At 40.0% G+C, this 15,267-nt stretch overlaps 2 protein-coding genes across 10 annotated transcripts in view; one reads left to right on the top strand and one right to left on the bottom strand.

Moving 5' to 3' along the window:
* The window catches only part of EIF5B (eukaryotic translation initiation factor 5B), a 40,602-nt gene extending 36,404 nt beyond the window's left edge, over positions 1 to 4,198 (top strand). For all 3 annotated transcript variants that reach the window (XM_029999081.2, XM_029999080.2, XM_029999078.2), the window contains exons 22-24: positions 548 to 686; positions 1,287 to 1,448; positions 2,371 to 4,198. In XM_029999081.2, coding sequence (XP_029854941.1) covers positions 548 to 686; positions 1,287 to 1,448; positions 2,371 to 2,478 — 409 coding nt within the window. In that variant the 3' untranslated portion in view covers positions 2,479 to 4,198. The remainder of the gene's footprint in view (positions 1 to 547; positions 687 to 1,286; positions 1,449 to 2,370) is intronic.
* Positions 4,199 to 6,818: 2,620 nt separating this feature from the next.
* Positions 6,819 to 15,267, bottom strand: part of REV1 (REV1 DNA directed polymerase) — a 62,656-nt gene continuing 54,207 nt past the window's right edge. For all 7 annotated transcript variants that reach the window (XM_029999072.2, XM_041119499.1, XM_029999073.2 and 4 more), the window contains 5 exons: positions 11,349 to 11,457; positions 10,044 to 10,255; positions 9,703 to 9,859; positions 8,703 to 8,805; positions 6,819 to 7,241 (listed from right to left, as the gene is read on the bottom strand). In XM_029999072.2, coding sequence (XP_029854932.1) covers positions 7,130 to 7,241; positions 8,703 to 8,805; positions 9,703 to 9,859; positions 10,044 to 10,255; positions 11,349 to 11,457 — 693 coding nt within the window. In that variant the 3' untranslated portion in view covers positions 6,819 to 7,129. The remainder of the gene's footprint in view (positions 7,242 to 8,702; positions 8,806 to 9,702; positions 9,860 to 10,043; positions 10,256 to 11,348; positions 11,458 to 15,267) is intronic.

Genomic DNA, 15,267 nt, shown 5'->3' with positions numbered 1-15,267 from the left:
ATATGCAATCATTTAAGAATTTATAGGGACCCAGAATTAATTTTTGGAATCTGTGTCATTGGCTGATCCTCAGTAAAGTAAGGACACGCAAAATAAATGAAAGTGTATTTCATTTCATGTTGATCCCAATTTGAGTTTGTATACCTCAGCATTTAAGCTTATTTGTTCACTTTACAAACAAAAATCTTGAATTTTTGGAGTCCCTGTGATGGGTCGAGGCAATAATATTTCTATTCCTGTGCTCTTCTGAGACTATAATTATACTGTAAAATTACTATTCCTTTGGTCTTGGTCTTAGTTGACTGCCCAAGTGAGTCAAAATAGAATCCATGCCAGCCATGCTTGATTATTGTTCCCTATAGTTCTTGAAGATCAAGTATTGACTACAATTAGCAAGATTGGAAAAGAGTGTTTTCCTGCTTGATTTCTCCCCAAGTGACATCCTAGCATAAATGCCCAAGAAGCGTGGGAGAACGCAGAACTATTGATTGCTGTGTACACTGTTCCAGTATGTATTTCAAAATGCCTTTTCTTTGTCCTCTTCCAGGCATATAGCAGTATTTCCTTGCAAGATGAAAATACTCCCTCAGTTCATCTTCAACTCTCGTGACCCAATAGTGATGGGTGTAGTTGTGGAGGCCGGCCAGGTGAAGCAGGGGACTCCCATGTGTGTACCTAGCAAAAACGTAAGTGAGCTTCTCTTCCCAGCAGACATTTGATCTACCTGGTAGTTCCTGGGATGATGCACCAGGAAATGCTTGCATGCCTTTCCCTGGCGTACAGTGTTTTGGTAGGAGATGAGATTCAGACTTTTAGATCAAGTCTCTTTCCCGGTGATCAGCCATCCTACTGTTTCCTGCTAGAACAGAGTTGAGTCCTGTAGCGGGGCATGGCCTCCCAAGTGCTGCAGGGCCCTGCCAGGAAGCGTGGCTAGAGGGTATCTGCCAGTCAACCACCCTCCTCCCCCTGCTGTGATTTCTGTATTGCGATATAAAGTAACGAGCAGAATTGTCATTCCTGGTAGCTAATAAGGGGGGAAGTAACTCCTGACATTTTAAAGGATAACAAATGGGCTATTGCAGATGAACTTATGGATAGGTTGATGTCACCACCCTGTTCAGTACGATGTGCTTACAGTGCAATATGTTTTGCTTTGCCAGTTCTGAAGTGGCTGCTGCACTAGTGCAGTACTTCATATGAGCAAGTTTGTATATATAAACAGGAATTTAAAGTGTGTGCACAGAGGTTTTGTGGATGTGTATTCCAGCTTCTTCATTGTATTACAGTTTGTTGAAATTGGAATAGTTACAAGTATTGAAATAAACCATAAACCAGTGGAGGTTGCAAAAAAAGGCCAAGAAGTATGTGTTAAAATAGAACCTATTCCTGGTGAATCACCTAAAATGTATGGACGACATTTTGAAGCAACAGATATCCTCGTCAGTAAGGTAAAAACAATCTGCATTTTTTGGAGAGGGCTTGACATAGTAGTAGCTTGCTTGAAGTGGAAATGTTACATGAAGCCTGAAAAACAGACTAGGAACCTTCCATCAGAGACTAACAGACACTTGAAATGGGTTTGTGTGTGGCATTGCTCAGCCGAGTTTTTCTGTAGCCTTGTCTTGAGGTTTGTAGTCATGCCCCTTGAGGACTGAAGGAATGATGTACTGCAGCTAAAAATACCTTGCAGCTTACTGCACCTGAGGGGGCAAAATACTAAATGAGCTGTTTGCATACTGTTGTGTGTAGCTGGTGCTCAGAGCAGCTTAGCAGTCTCCCATGGCATTACAGTGTGATTGTGTTTGCTTAGTTTTGAAATTGTGCAATAAATAGCAATACTTCAGTTGCTCTGATTCTGGAACACTGGGCTTAGATGAGGAGTTGATCCCTTGCTCAGTTTTCTGCTGTCAGAAGCAAAGCCACAGCTCTCCACACTCCTAACTGCTTTAGCTACCATGTTGTAAGACACCCCCTGCCACACACACGCTGGGAGCATGTACCCACAGATGGGGGGCAAGTAGCCACGGGGGCTTTTCAGATGGAGATGCAGGGACTGGGAGTGGTGCTGGGGGCCCTGGGGGCAGTGGGAGATCCTCTTCGGTCACAGGTTCTTGCCTTACCGCACAAGGCGCAAGATGGTCTGTGCTGCTGCGGTCTCGAAGACCAGGTAAGGGATGTGAGGAGAGAAGAAGGGACACAAATATGCGACAGGTTATGCAGCAGATCAGTAGCAAAACTGGGATTAGAATGAGCTTTCCTGCTGTGCAAACTGATGCCCTTTCTTAACATTAATTGCTTCCAACGCACTAAAAGCTGCCTTTATTAATATGCATGTGTATGTTTCTGATGGGTTCGTCTTGTGTATTACAGATCAGTCGTCAGTCCATCGATGCTCTGAAGGACTGGTTCAGGGATGAAATGCAGAAGTCTGACTGGCAGCTTATAGTAGAGCTGAAGAAAGTGTTTGAAATCATCTAGATAACTTTTTACAGCAATGGGGAGGCAGGAATAAACGCGCTATTCCTGTTCAAAAAGTTACCAACAAAGTCATATTGAAGACAGTGTTGGATATATGTTTGGGAGGAAAATATGTGGATAAAATGTTTTCCATGAGAAACCAAGAAATTTACACTGGTTTGACAGTGGTCAATTTACATGTTCCCATGGTTCCAATGTGCCTGTTCACCTCTCCTACTGCCCTTCCTAATACTGGCTGCTGTTTTAAAGTTTGCCCTTCCTTCTCTTACACCTTCCTTCCACCCTTTTCCCCTCCCTCTCTCCAAAATAAAATAAATTGAATTTTTATTACAGAACTAAAGCTCTTTCACTTTTATACTGATGAGATCAGTACTGCAGTATTTGATTAACCAAGCTTCTGCAGACTTTGTGATTCTTGGGACATTTTTGATGTAAGAATTACTTCTTTATTTATGCATACCTCTTCCCTTGACGCTCTTTTCCAACATTCTTCTGCTTTGTGCCTATAGAAATTTTTTTAAATAGAAAAATTAGGCAATTGGATATTTCTGTATTTGCTTTGTGTGAAACAATGATGTAAAGCATAGTTGGCCGCCTTTTACTGCTTGTACAGTTCATGAAAGTCGACCTGTAATCATTATAACGCAGAGCCACAAATAAAGGAGATGGACATAGTAGCCCATTTGTTTTACAGTTTGCTTCAATAAACAAAGTTTCACTTCATGGGCTGACAGATGTGGAAATGCCAGGCAGAGGCTTGCCTCTCTGTGCTTGGCACAGTAATGGAGGCGTGTTCCAGCAAAGGCGTTTCTTCCCCTGGTGGAACGCGCGCTGCGCGTGGCGGTGGTCTTGGTGGCTTGTGTCTCATACTGTGTTCCCAAAGCACCGGAGTTGCAGGCCAGGTGTTCAGCAAGGCAAAATTCCCAGAGGCTCTGCTGGGAGGAGTTTAGAGGTGGCATCTCTTCTCCAGCTGCTGCTCAGAGTTGTGGTAAGCACCTGCAGAACGGTTGTCTGTAAGCGAGCGGTGACTTTGGATGCTGCATCAAAGCTGTTGAGTCATCTGACAGCGTGGGACTGAACCAGCTCAAAAGGCGTTTGGCTGATGATGTTTGTGATGACCAGGAGTCAGTCTGTAATCCCAGCATCTTCCCACCCTTCCTTCCTTCCTTCCCCTGTGGTTCCCTGCTTAGGATGACAGCTTGCTGTACCCCTGATCAGGTAGTCTCCTGGTAACTTACAGCTCATGCTGAGAGGAGCTAAACAAACACTTTTTCCAAAGCACAAGCTGAAACAAAATCGATAATGATCTGTCATGTAGCTGAGATTTTTAGCATTTAAAATATTTACAACAATTTAACTTGCAATAAGCAGTTTGATCAGATGACTTCTGTCACTTAGATTACTTTTTTTGTCAGGAAAAATCTGGATTTTATAATTGGGATTGGTAGACTCCATTACATTAATAACTCACCTCCTTTGGCAATGGAATTTAACTTACTGGAATTTTTTCGGTTTGTTAAGACTTTAAACTTGCCCTTGAGCAGGACCTTTTCAGTATGGTTGGTGTGTGGTGCAAATTCACATCACTGGGTGTGTCAGTGGTTCAGAACAGAATGATCACAGTGAGGAAACTGCATTTAATTGTAAAAATTTTCTTTTGCAAACTATGCAATCATGAAAACTACACTAATAAAAAGTTCTTAAGAACCTGGATGTCAAATGTTGTGGTCTTGACGTATTCTTGACTGTTCCCTTGAATGTGGAAGGGTGTTCTTCCCACAGGTAAAAACTCTGGGAAAATGGTCATACTATTTTTGCAGGTTGCTGTTGTGGAACTTATGAAATACCTTCACTAAAAGGCTTTAAGGAAGCAGATAACTATTGAATGTAATGTATAAGGGCTTGAAGCAGGGATCATGAAAATATAATTACAAATAGCCTAGTTTCATAGCACAAAACCTGAGCTGTGTACCTGAAACCTAATTAGTAAAATGCTTGCTTGAATTTCAGAGGAATGTATTTGCCAGTTTTCTTAAATGGGGGGGAAAAAAGGGAGCTTCAAAAGCAGCAACCACTGAGGCTCCGCCCAGCTAGAAACTAGTGGAAACCTAGACAACTTGATTCAGATAAGGTTCCAACCCCCACAGATACATATCTACAAATAGATGCAGTTATATAGACAGATAGATACCTAATGAGCTAACTTGAGCTGGAAAAATCAGCCTTATCAGAGAGGCACTGCTTGCAGTCACCAAGTCCCAACCTCCCCGTGCTCAGGGTAGGGGCAGTCAGAGCAGGTTGGCCAGGACTGTGTCTCGTTGGGTTTTGAGCATCTCCACTGCTGGAGGATCCACCATGCCTGTGGACAACCTGTTCTGGGGGTGTTGAAAAGGAATGTTTTGTACCAGTTAGTTAGTGCCTATTGTCTTGTACCCTTTCACTCGATACTCCAGAGGAGTGTCTTGGCTCTGGCTTCCTTACCCGCCCCAGCTGCCTCTTCTCCGGCTCTCTCAGCCTCTCCCTGTGGGATGAGATGAGAGAAGCTCCACTCCCTTAAGCAACTTTGTGGCCCTGCGTTGGAGTTGCTCTGTATGTCCATGTCCCTCTTGTACCGAGGAGCTCAGAGCTGGACCCAGCACTCCAGCTGTGTCTCACCAGTGCTGCGCAGCGGGGAACATCTCCTCCATCGGCTGGCTGGTGATATTCTTCCTCATGCAGCCTGGGAGGCTGCTGGCTGCCTTTGCTGGGAGGGCATCTTGCTGGCTCAAGCAACTCACAGGGCCTGCCTTCCCTGCAGAGCTGGTCTCTAGCCAGCTGGCCCCCAGTGCCTGGGGTGGATCCTCCCTGGGTGCAGAACTTTGTCACAAGATTCCCAGCAGCGCGCTTCTCCAGCCTGTTGGTCTCCAGGTGCAGCAAAGCCCTCTGCCTCATCAGCCAATCTTGTGTCATCAGCAAACGTGCCAAGGGTGCACTCTGCCCCATCATCCGGGTCATTAATGAAGACACTGACCAGGACTGGAGCTGGTACTGACTGTGTGGGCACACCACTTGGGCCTGGCCTCTTAACAGGACTTTGTGCCACTGATCACCATGCCCAGGGCCTGCCTGCCCAGGTAGTTTTCCATCCGTGTATCCATTAGCCTGTACTTCATTAGCCTGTCTGTGACGATGTTACAGGAGATACCATGAAAAGCCTTACTAAAGTCAAGGGAAACACCTACTGATGTTCCCTCATCCATCGCCTCGTCGTAGAAGCCAGGTTGGTGCCTCTCCCAGCGTGCCTTACAAGGGAGGCCTAGGGCACAAAGGAAAGCTAAAAAATGCTGTCACTGCTGTAACCTGTGCTGCAGCCAGTAAAGCGACTGCAGAGCGTTCCTGAGAGTGCAGCAGCTCCTGCCCTGTGCTAGAGGAGATGCTTCCAGCTAAGCTGGTGGTGCAAATCCTGCTCCAGGGCTAGCTCCAGTTTCCATTCCAGCTTTCAATTCTACAGTCAGGTGGGCCCACACCCATCCAGGATTATGTGGGGTACTTCCGATTCTCTCCCCGCCCCCATCATTTCTTCAGAAAATGAAAATATTTTTCTTACCACCTGGGTTTTCTTCAAGTGGCCTTCATTCTTTCCAGGCACCTGAAGAGCCTTCCTTCAACATATTGGGCCAAATATGACTATATGAGGCTGCTGTACGTCTGGAAAAAGCAGACTTGCCCAAAACACAAACTGCAGAGATGCAAGCATACCCCTCCCTACCACAGACACAAAGAGAGAGGACCATTTGTTTCACTTCTGCTACTCACTACGAGCTATTTTGTTAGGTTGCATAAAGGAAATGCGTGTCACAGGCTGGGGAGAACTATGGTATTTTACAAGTGGAACATGGCTCTATGCTGAGTAGAAGCAACGCAGAGGACCAATACAGGCTACTCCCTAGCTCCTTTACAGTGCTTCTTTCGGGTAACTGTTTAAAAATCTCCATTTGTTCTCCTCCATGAGCACACATCTCCAGAGGTGACAGCACACCTGAATACACAGAGCTCAGAGCACGCACTTACACTTGAGCTAGCACCGTGGGTGCTTTGGGAGTGGCTCGGCCACACTGGTTTCTGTCTTTGAAGGACAAAACTGAAAATGAGCTAATATTCTTTTCCTTGGCTTAAACTCTGTAATAAAGTCAGTGGGAGAAGAAGCAAAAAGCAGCCAGGTGAATGTACAGCAGTCTCCTACATGTGTTCAGTCAGTATCACTGTGTAAAACTTAGTGAAATTAATCAAAGCTGCGGCTTTAATAAAAGGGGTTAGCTATATTCAAACTGAAGCATCACAAAATAGAATCAGTACAAAAATATACATACAGTTCTTTATTAAACAACTGTAAACACTTCACTGTAAAAATCCATAAAACTTTATAAACAAACATTTTGTAAATAGATTCTATACTACAATAAAAGAATTTTAACACAATTATTTACATGCAATACTGACAAATTTGGCACTTTCTGAAAAGAAATGTACAAAACACTTTGTTGTTTAAAAAGAAATTTGAAATTATAAAAACTCAGGGCATTACTATCATGCACTTTGCAAATACCTCACAAGCACTTATGGCACAGCTAGCAGAGAGCTCCAGGCTCTCATCAAGCTCTTTACTACAAGTTCAGATAACTTTTAATGTGCTTCCGTAAGTTTGTTGTAGAACTACCTGAACATTGTCAAGAATGAAGTCAAATGCCATATTCCAAACTGATTCCACAGATGACTGCATTAACCTGAAGGGGAAAAGGAAGAAGAGGGAGAGAATTACCATTACAGAACCAGTCTTTTTTACAGTGAGTTTTGGTTTTCATGCTGAGAACAAGATCACAACAGTTCACTATGAATGGTATTTTGATTCAATCTTGGTAAAACCCTATCTCTCCAAATATAACAAGTCTTACCCTAATGCCGCAGATTCCTCTGCCATTCAGTGGTAAAATTTCTGATGTCAGCAGTGTCACACCAGCTTGTAAATGTTAGCAGTCTAAAGTGGTTGTAAGCCTGGGATTAAACCGGTGACCTTCTACCAGCTTCATACTGAAGCATCAGAAATGGGAAGCTCCTGGATCCTGATCTTTCCTTCCTCATCCCAAGACATACACACTACTTTTTTCTTCCAATGAATGCCAAGGGTGATTAAGACATTTAAATAATAGGTTTGGGGGGCACTATATTGTGTTTATTGCTAAAAATAGAAGCAAATCATGGAGGCCCACAGAGAGCTACGAGTTAAGTCTATCATTCAGCTGGTTCTAGAAGCAAATTAAGGAAATGCCTAAGGAAAACAAAGCAGCTCTGTACTCCCAAAATCCCCTTCCAGATCACTATTACAGGAAAGCAGAGGGTTCCTACACTTACAGCTTTAGAAGACCTAACTTCAGTATCATATAGACAACTGTGTACCACCCAACTCCTGATTCCTTGTCCTACGCTTGTTACCAGGCTTTGGAAAGACACACTGCCATCGGTGCAAATCTCACATACAGGGACCAGGAATGGGACATAAACAGGACATGATGCTTTCTGAAGGGTTTTATAAAGAATTTACTATACAGCATTCAACAAACCAGTTAACTGCACTGCATTTTCTGAGGCCTAAAGACAGCCCATTATACAAAAGCATAGTGAAAAGTTTTTACATTGCTGTAGTCTTTTGGGTGTTAATTCTGTGAAATAAATATTTTCCAGATCTAAGACACAGAAAGCTGAGCTCTATCGTTAAGTATCAGTTAGTAAGCAAGTCATAAACGGAACTTGGGCCTCCTGACTCGTGGGAAGAGTAATAGGAGCACAATAACTAAGTACTAAAAATGGATTTAATAGGTTGGAGGTCAGACAGGATCTGGATACAGGAGAATGAAATCAGGTGAAACAAAGGAAAGATCTAAGGTGCCACCAAAAATGAATGAAAACAGGATGAAGAAAAGGGATAATGCTGGCAAAAATTATATCCTTTGTCTAGAAACAAAAGACTGTAGCAAATACTATGAAATGCTACTCTTAATTTTTCACAAATTACTTATTTTAACAGCCCAACTTCTCCCCCCACCCCGTTTTTGAATAAAATTTAAGCTTAAAATATTTACACTTATCAATGGAATGTCTAACGGGCTTGTGGCCTCACATTGAAGCATCTAGTGCATAAATTCTAACAAAAATAATCCAAATGTCACAAATACTAGCAATTAAGCTACCTTTTCATGTACTTAACAACCAGATCTAACTTTTCCAAATCTTTTTCTTCTATCAGATCAGTACAATACTTCACAACCTGTAGAATGTCTTCTTCCATAGGATCTGTAATAAAAAAAAAAAAAAAAAAAAAAAAAGAGAGAACTTTTCTCTAAGTATACTTAGAATACAATCATAGAACAATTGGAATATAATAGAAAGAAATTCTGCAGTGTTAGCGCATCAGGGGCTGATCTAACAATTGCTGTATTCCCACACCTCCCCCCAACATCAGAATTTATGTACATAAAAGGGCTGCAAGGTCCTGAAATATCTGTCTCATAGACCTCTTCTTTTTCTTCAGTAAGAACAAATGACAGCCAAGCTAATATTAACCAAAAGGAAAAGAAATAGGGATTTAGAATGGAATGGCTGTTTAGAAACTCTTAGGAGAATCGCAACGTCCAGGGTACAAAGGATCTTGCAGGTCAGATTCCCCAAGATATTAAAGTGTTGCTAATTGTTTGACATGTTAAAATTCAAATCACAGTTTAGCAATGGTGTTACACTTTTGCACTTTATTCTAGAATTCTTTCCAGCAGTTATTTTGAAAAAAAACCCGCATTCCTTTGCCTCTAAAATGACATCTTCATAAAACAGGAATTCCCTTTCAATAGTTTTCATCCTAGTGGTTGTAATGTGTTGGAGAAAATAAGGAAAACCTCCCATACAAGTAACATCAAGGCATAAGACAAGGGCCTGACAAATGGGTTGAAGAGAGAGCAGGTAGATTTTCATCCTGTTAAGCAAGAAACAGGAGCTGGCAAAAACACAGAATAACAACCAAGGAGGAAGAATCAAGTTACTCCAAGATTGCAAGGCAGTGAGACTTCAAGATTACTGTGAAAAGTAACCACTGAAAGGATGAGTGAAGGAAGAAGGAAGAAAGTACAAAAAACCTACTAAAAAAAAAAGTTTTCCTTGTGATACATGCAAGAACACCACTAGCGTGACATCCTGTACCTGAAATAGTTGTAATCCATTCTTTCAACAACGTCTTTACATCATTGAATTCAACAGCTCCAGCTAGGTTGGGTGCTTGTGGCCTAAATGAACCAGGCTGTTCAGTCTGCAGAGCTGATGGGCCTGAAGAATCTGAAGTTGATGGAACTGCTTCCGGCTGTTCCAAACATAAAAGTTGATAACGCTCAGTCTGACAAATATGGTAACACCATATATATACATATATATATATATATGCGCCTAGTAAAGAATCCAGTAAAGAAAACAAGCTGCATTTGTGAACATGGACTGTTTAAAGAAACAGACATAGCTTTACTGAAAGCTGTTAGTGTTAAAATTACCTGAGCAGCTGTTTCTTCTTGTTTCAAGAAACCATCTATTAGCTTCTGTGGGCTTCCAGATGTAGCCAGCATGTTTTTTGCTGGGCTACCAACGAATTTGTTTTTCAAAGGACTCTGAATCTTTTTTATAGGACTGACTGGATTTTTTTTCCTGATTTTTTTCTTATTTTTCATTGTTGCATGCTTCAGGTGTAGGAAAGGATTTTTTGACACTGAAAAACACAGGAATAGTCAGTGGTTGATACATCTAAAATTTAATACTTTTCCATTGAAAGGGGGACTCTATCTTCCATAAAAATCTATGGATCAATTGGGAGAACATAACCTAGATAATGCGTCTTTAACACTCACATGCCATTCCAGATATGGGCAATGTTTTAAGTATTTGAAAAGCACTGCTAGACATTAGTGTACTCAGAGGATACTCAACTACTATTCACAAGCCTTTTAATATCGAGCATTTCAGTGCTTGAGTATGAGCAGCTGGTGAAATCTGAAGCCTACTGGACAATTTGCTTTGCCTCAGTCAGAGCACCATCCCACCTAGATAACCACTGGTGGGAAGCCTTAGCGGGTATCAGCAAAACCAGCAGCGACCCCCCCCCCCTCCCTCCCCAAACTGCTTTTATTGTAGTTTACCAAGGAAATCGCTCTCATTCCATCATACTAACATATCTGCATTAGTCCACTGACTATGAAATCAAGGTTTGATTATAATAATGCAGTATTTAACTGGCAGTGAACACAACGACATTTCCAACCTATCTTATGAGAAAGCATGTTCACAGGGAATTAATCTTACTTCTTTCTACTGATTATAAAAAGGAGACCTGGGTGATCAGCTCAGAGTAAAACCATCTGGCTATCAGACATATGGTGAGATGTATCATATCTCTAGTTGCCTGAAACCCATACCAGTGCTATGGGTTTCAGGGAACCACGAGAATGCTGTCTGAACATAGTTTAACTAACTTAGGTACTGAAGATGCAATACTTTAAATCACAAGACATATCAAGTTTAGATTCCATTCTGCAAACATATGGACATGGGTAAGTTGAGTGCCATGGTCCCCATGAATTGAATTAATTACCCATTTAAGTAAAGCTAGGCATCTGCTTGCAAAATGAGACCACAGCTGGTTTTAATTGACAGTCTGTCAAAAATAAATACAGAAACTCGATTTAACACAGCATCTTCATAGAAGCTTTAGTTAAATTTTCCAGTTTGTTATTTAGAGTTGCATAACTCTCTTTGAATAGTAAACAACTCCTATACAAAACTACTGTACAACTATATATACTCACCAGAAGTGTTAGCAGGTTGCTGCTCTGATTGCTTTTGCCTTTGATCATATGCATCTTTCAGCTCTGCTTGCAACTCAGCAGGTAGCGCAGCAAAAACCTCAGGGTCCACCTGAACAGTAACAAAAGATTCATTTGATTATTTTACTAGTGAGCAACACTGCTTGCTTTCCTCCAGATCACTCACATGAGAAAGGTATTGACATTTTATGCCAAGCAAAAATAAATGAGATATAACTGAAATGCTGTAAAATATGTTCTACATCATCTTCATGTAGTTTAGCTTGTTAAAAACCATAAAATTTTCCATTTAATATTACTCTACATTTATTATTTTATAAAATTAGTATTTATGGGCCTATAATACACTAACCATCTTTATTCACCTACTTTATTGACCACTATCTTTATTCACCTACTGATATACAGTACAGCTATATTAACAGTACAATTAAGCCTAACTCAGAGAACACTCCCTTCAAATTTCCAAACTCAAACACTGTGACAATCAGACTTTTGTTCCTCCTTTTCTTTTGATACTTCTATTTCCTAGAAGCTGCTACAGTCCTCAAACAAAATATCCTTGGAAATAGTCTTGCTTCTTTAGGGACAGGAAACACAAGTCCAGCTACCTTGTATTTTGAACCAACACAAAAAGGTTTAATTTCTTTCTCCCACAGTTGTCCACCCCTTGTTTGACTGATGAAAATGCAGTCCTTTCCAACTGTCCTAGGGGCTTGAATTCTAGACACGAAATCATTTGTTGCCAATTGCCATACACACTCATATGGACAAAATAAAACTTCATGTATTATCTACCAGTTATCTTCCCTCACTGTGTATCTGAAGTAGCAAATTAGTGACAGACTAGTCTCGTATTCTGAGTTTCCCAATATTATCGGACAGTGTTTTCAGCTCATAATCTGCAAAATCTAATTCAAAACCGCAAACCTATCATTTAGAGGATTAAATCTGCCCAGTGGGAGAGTGCCCTTAATTTCAGTGGTAAAATTCAGAGATGTGCACAAACAAAAAAAAAAAAAATTATTCAAAACTACTATTACTATTCTAAGGGCACAATACAGTTTCTACCATTATCTGAGATACTGTATTTATTATACAGCAGTATGCATATATATTAAAAGTTACCTCTTATTTTCAATAGAGATTTGATCTTTTTTTTAAACCAAAATATGTATGTTATGTCAGGAAGGTAGGCTGTGCTATCTACACGTATGATGTCTAAATTATATAGATAATAAATATGAACATGCTCCCACAGGTAAAACTCATCAATTTAGCACAACATTTTTTCCATTTTTAGAACTCCATGTGCCAACACAAATTTTTCACCACACAAAATACGCGCTAATTAAAAGAGGAAATGGGAACAACTCTGACCTCAATTACTGCATACATTGCACTGAACAAAGCATTGTAGTGGAATGTAGCCAATTAAGTCCAGAGGCTTAAGTTATTTTTTAAATATAGATTTTATTTACTAAAAATATTTTAAAAAGGTTAGTGTTCTCTGGTTAAGCATTTGAGAGTCAGGAATTTGGGAGGCCCTGAATTAACACTGGTTTTTGTGTACACCACTTAATAATTCATGCAGAAATAATGCAGTACAGGGAACTGGATGTGTTTTTGTATTCCCCCTATCACTGCCCTCTGAAAGTGTTAACATGTAAAAATTCGGTTAGAAGAGCCATCAGTCAAATTCATATGAATTCTACACTAATTAATTGGAGTTTCAGGTAATTTACTGTACAGCCAGATTGTCTTAACATAGCTTTCACATAGCTGTATCACATTCACATTACGGAGAACTTTGATTTTATAAACTCATGCATTACCTCAGCATACAGCTATCAGTATTTTTGTGTGCTGTATAAATTTCCTTAGAAGGAATCTATACCATATTAAGACAATGTAAGGACAAGGTGTAAATTTGCCACCAGTAATTAACTCCACTTATAAATGTCATTAATTTCTAAGCATCTGTAATCTTTTCTTCCTGCATTCTATGCTTTTACAGTATTCAGCTGCTACAGAGATACATAGCTCTTCTAAATTTTAAGATTACTTCAGCAGCTAATGGAAATTAATGCAACCTGTCTGGATTCTTTTTATGGGAGAACCTTGCCCAACAAAGGACATTTTCCACATGTTTTCTAATGAATAAATCACTATCAGCCAATTAACTTGGCACCTGGTCATAAAAACACAGTTCAGACAAAAGGAATGAAGGGTTGAAAAACAGACCTAATTAAGCTACAAAAAGATGGCAGGGCACCATTTACATTTGCTGAGTTGATGTAGCTAAAGTACTCAATTTGGAGTGGCTTGCAATATTTCTGTACCTGAAACCTATTAGTACTTAGTTAACTGCATCATTTGAAAGAAAGTAATCTTAAATGTTTGTGTGCACTCATACAACATACACTCCCACAAAGACTTTAACAATAAAAAAATTGTGTCAAACTATATTTAGACAAAGATGGTATTTTTGAATTAAGTTCATGTTTGATTCTAACACAGAAAAAAATCCTCCCCGTTCTAATGAACTGGTTTTAGCATTTTTTTTCGCCAAGCTTAAGGAAGCTATTCAACCATATTATTCTAGGTATTAAACTTGGACCTAACTCAGAAATGAAAATTGTAAATCTTAGTTCTCTTTTGCCAATAAAGAAAGCTGAATGGTTTTCAGGAGAAAATCTGGAGTACGAGCATAAGCCATTCTAAAATACATAGTATGAATATCCCCGGATACATAAATAGGAAGTAGCCAATTCTTCTTGAACTACATCTTCAAACAAAAAGGCTGCTCTGCTAAGCCGACATTTTTGGATCAAGTAAAACAGTCACAAAATGCATGAGGAGATAGAGACAGGAAAACCAGTGCATTTGAGTGTGTAAATTAGGTATTTCCAAGACAACTTCAAGAAGTAATGCTGTTATAAAAAAACAACAATCAATTCTCAACTACCTAATTAATAGATAGATAAAGCATAAACACAAACTAAATCTAATTTTTACAGAAAGCCCTGTACAGTTAAAATTTACCCTGAAAAACAGTACTGAGTGGTAAACAAGTGGGGAGGGGTGTACTTTAAAACACAGCATAATTTAACACACAAGTCCAAGATCAACTTGCCTATGAATGAATATAACTACGTAATATCAAACAGCTGGGCTATGGAGAGTTCATATACTATTCACACAGTATTTCCATAGAGGAAACCCAACTTTGCAGTTCAGGAATAAAAAGTGACACAGCTGTTTTGAACCAATGAACTTGAATCAAGGTGAAGAAATTTTAGTAGTCGAAAAGACTACACATCTAAATAACAATTATGCATTAACTACTATTTACTGAAAACAGGTCAGGAATTTTTATCTAATTTTATCTGGATTCTTTGTCAGCTAAGCAGCATTACACCTTAGAAACAGCAACAAATATCTGTCCATAAATCCGATTAGGTGATACCACTTTGTTTGAGAACAGCAGTGGAGCAATGGCACAGCAAATAGAAAAATAAAAATACCGCTCTATTTTAAATGATGCATATGCAAGATATCATATTTCTGGGTAACCCAATCTTTGATTTTTTATTACTGTACATTTGTTCAGTACCATCTTGGATTGAAGGGTGGAATATCATTAGAAGCATCATTACTGCTACCTGCTCCCCAATTCAGGCCCCTATTTTGAGAAACAACTTTCCACATCCTGGACACGCTGTACATGAAGTCACTTAGCAATTATGGAGATATGCACAATCTTTAGCCATGTCTGCCTGTCTCCCAGGAATGTGATATAAACAGTTGCATCTACAGAAGCTAGGAGGTTGGCTTTACACCATCAAAACATCCACTTAAACAGAGTAAGTCTCCTGTGACTAGCTAAGCTAAGATTTTA

This window comes from Aquila chrysaetos, chromosome 23 (assembly GCF_900496995.4).
Source record: "Aquila chrysaetos chrysaetos chromosome 23, bAquChr1.4, whole genome shotgun sequence".
Taxonomy (NCBI): Eukaryota; Metazoa; Chordata; class Aves; order Accipitriformes; family Accipitridae; genus Aquila; species Aquila chrysaetos.
This window is presented reverse-complemented; position numbering and strand designations above follow the sequence as displayed.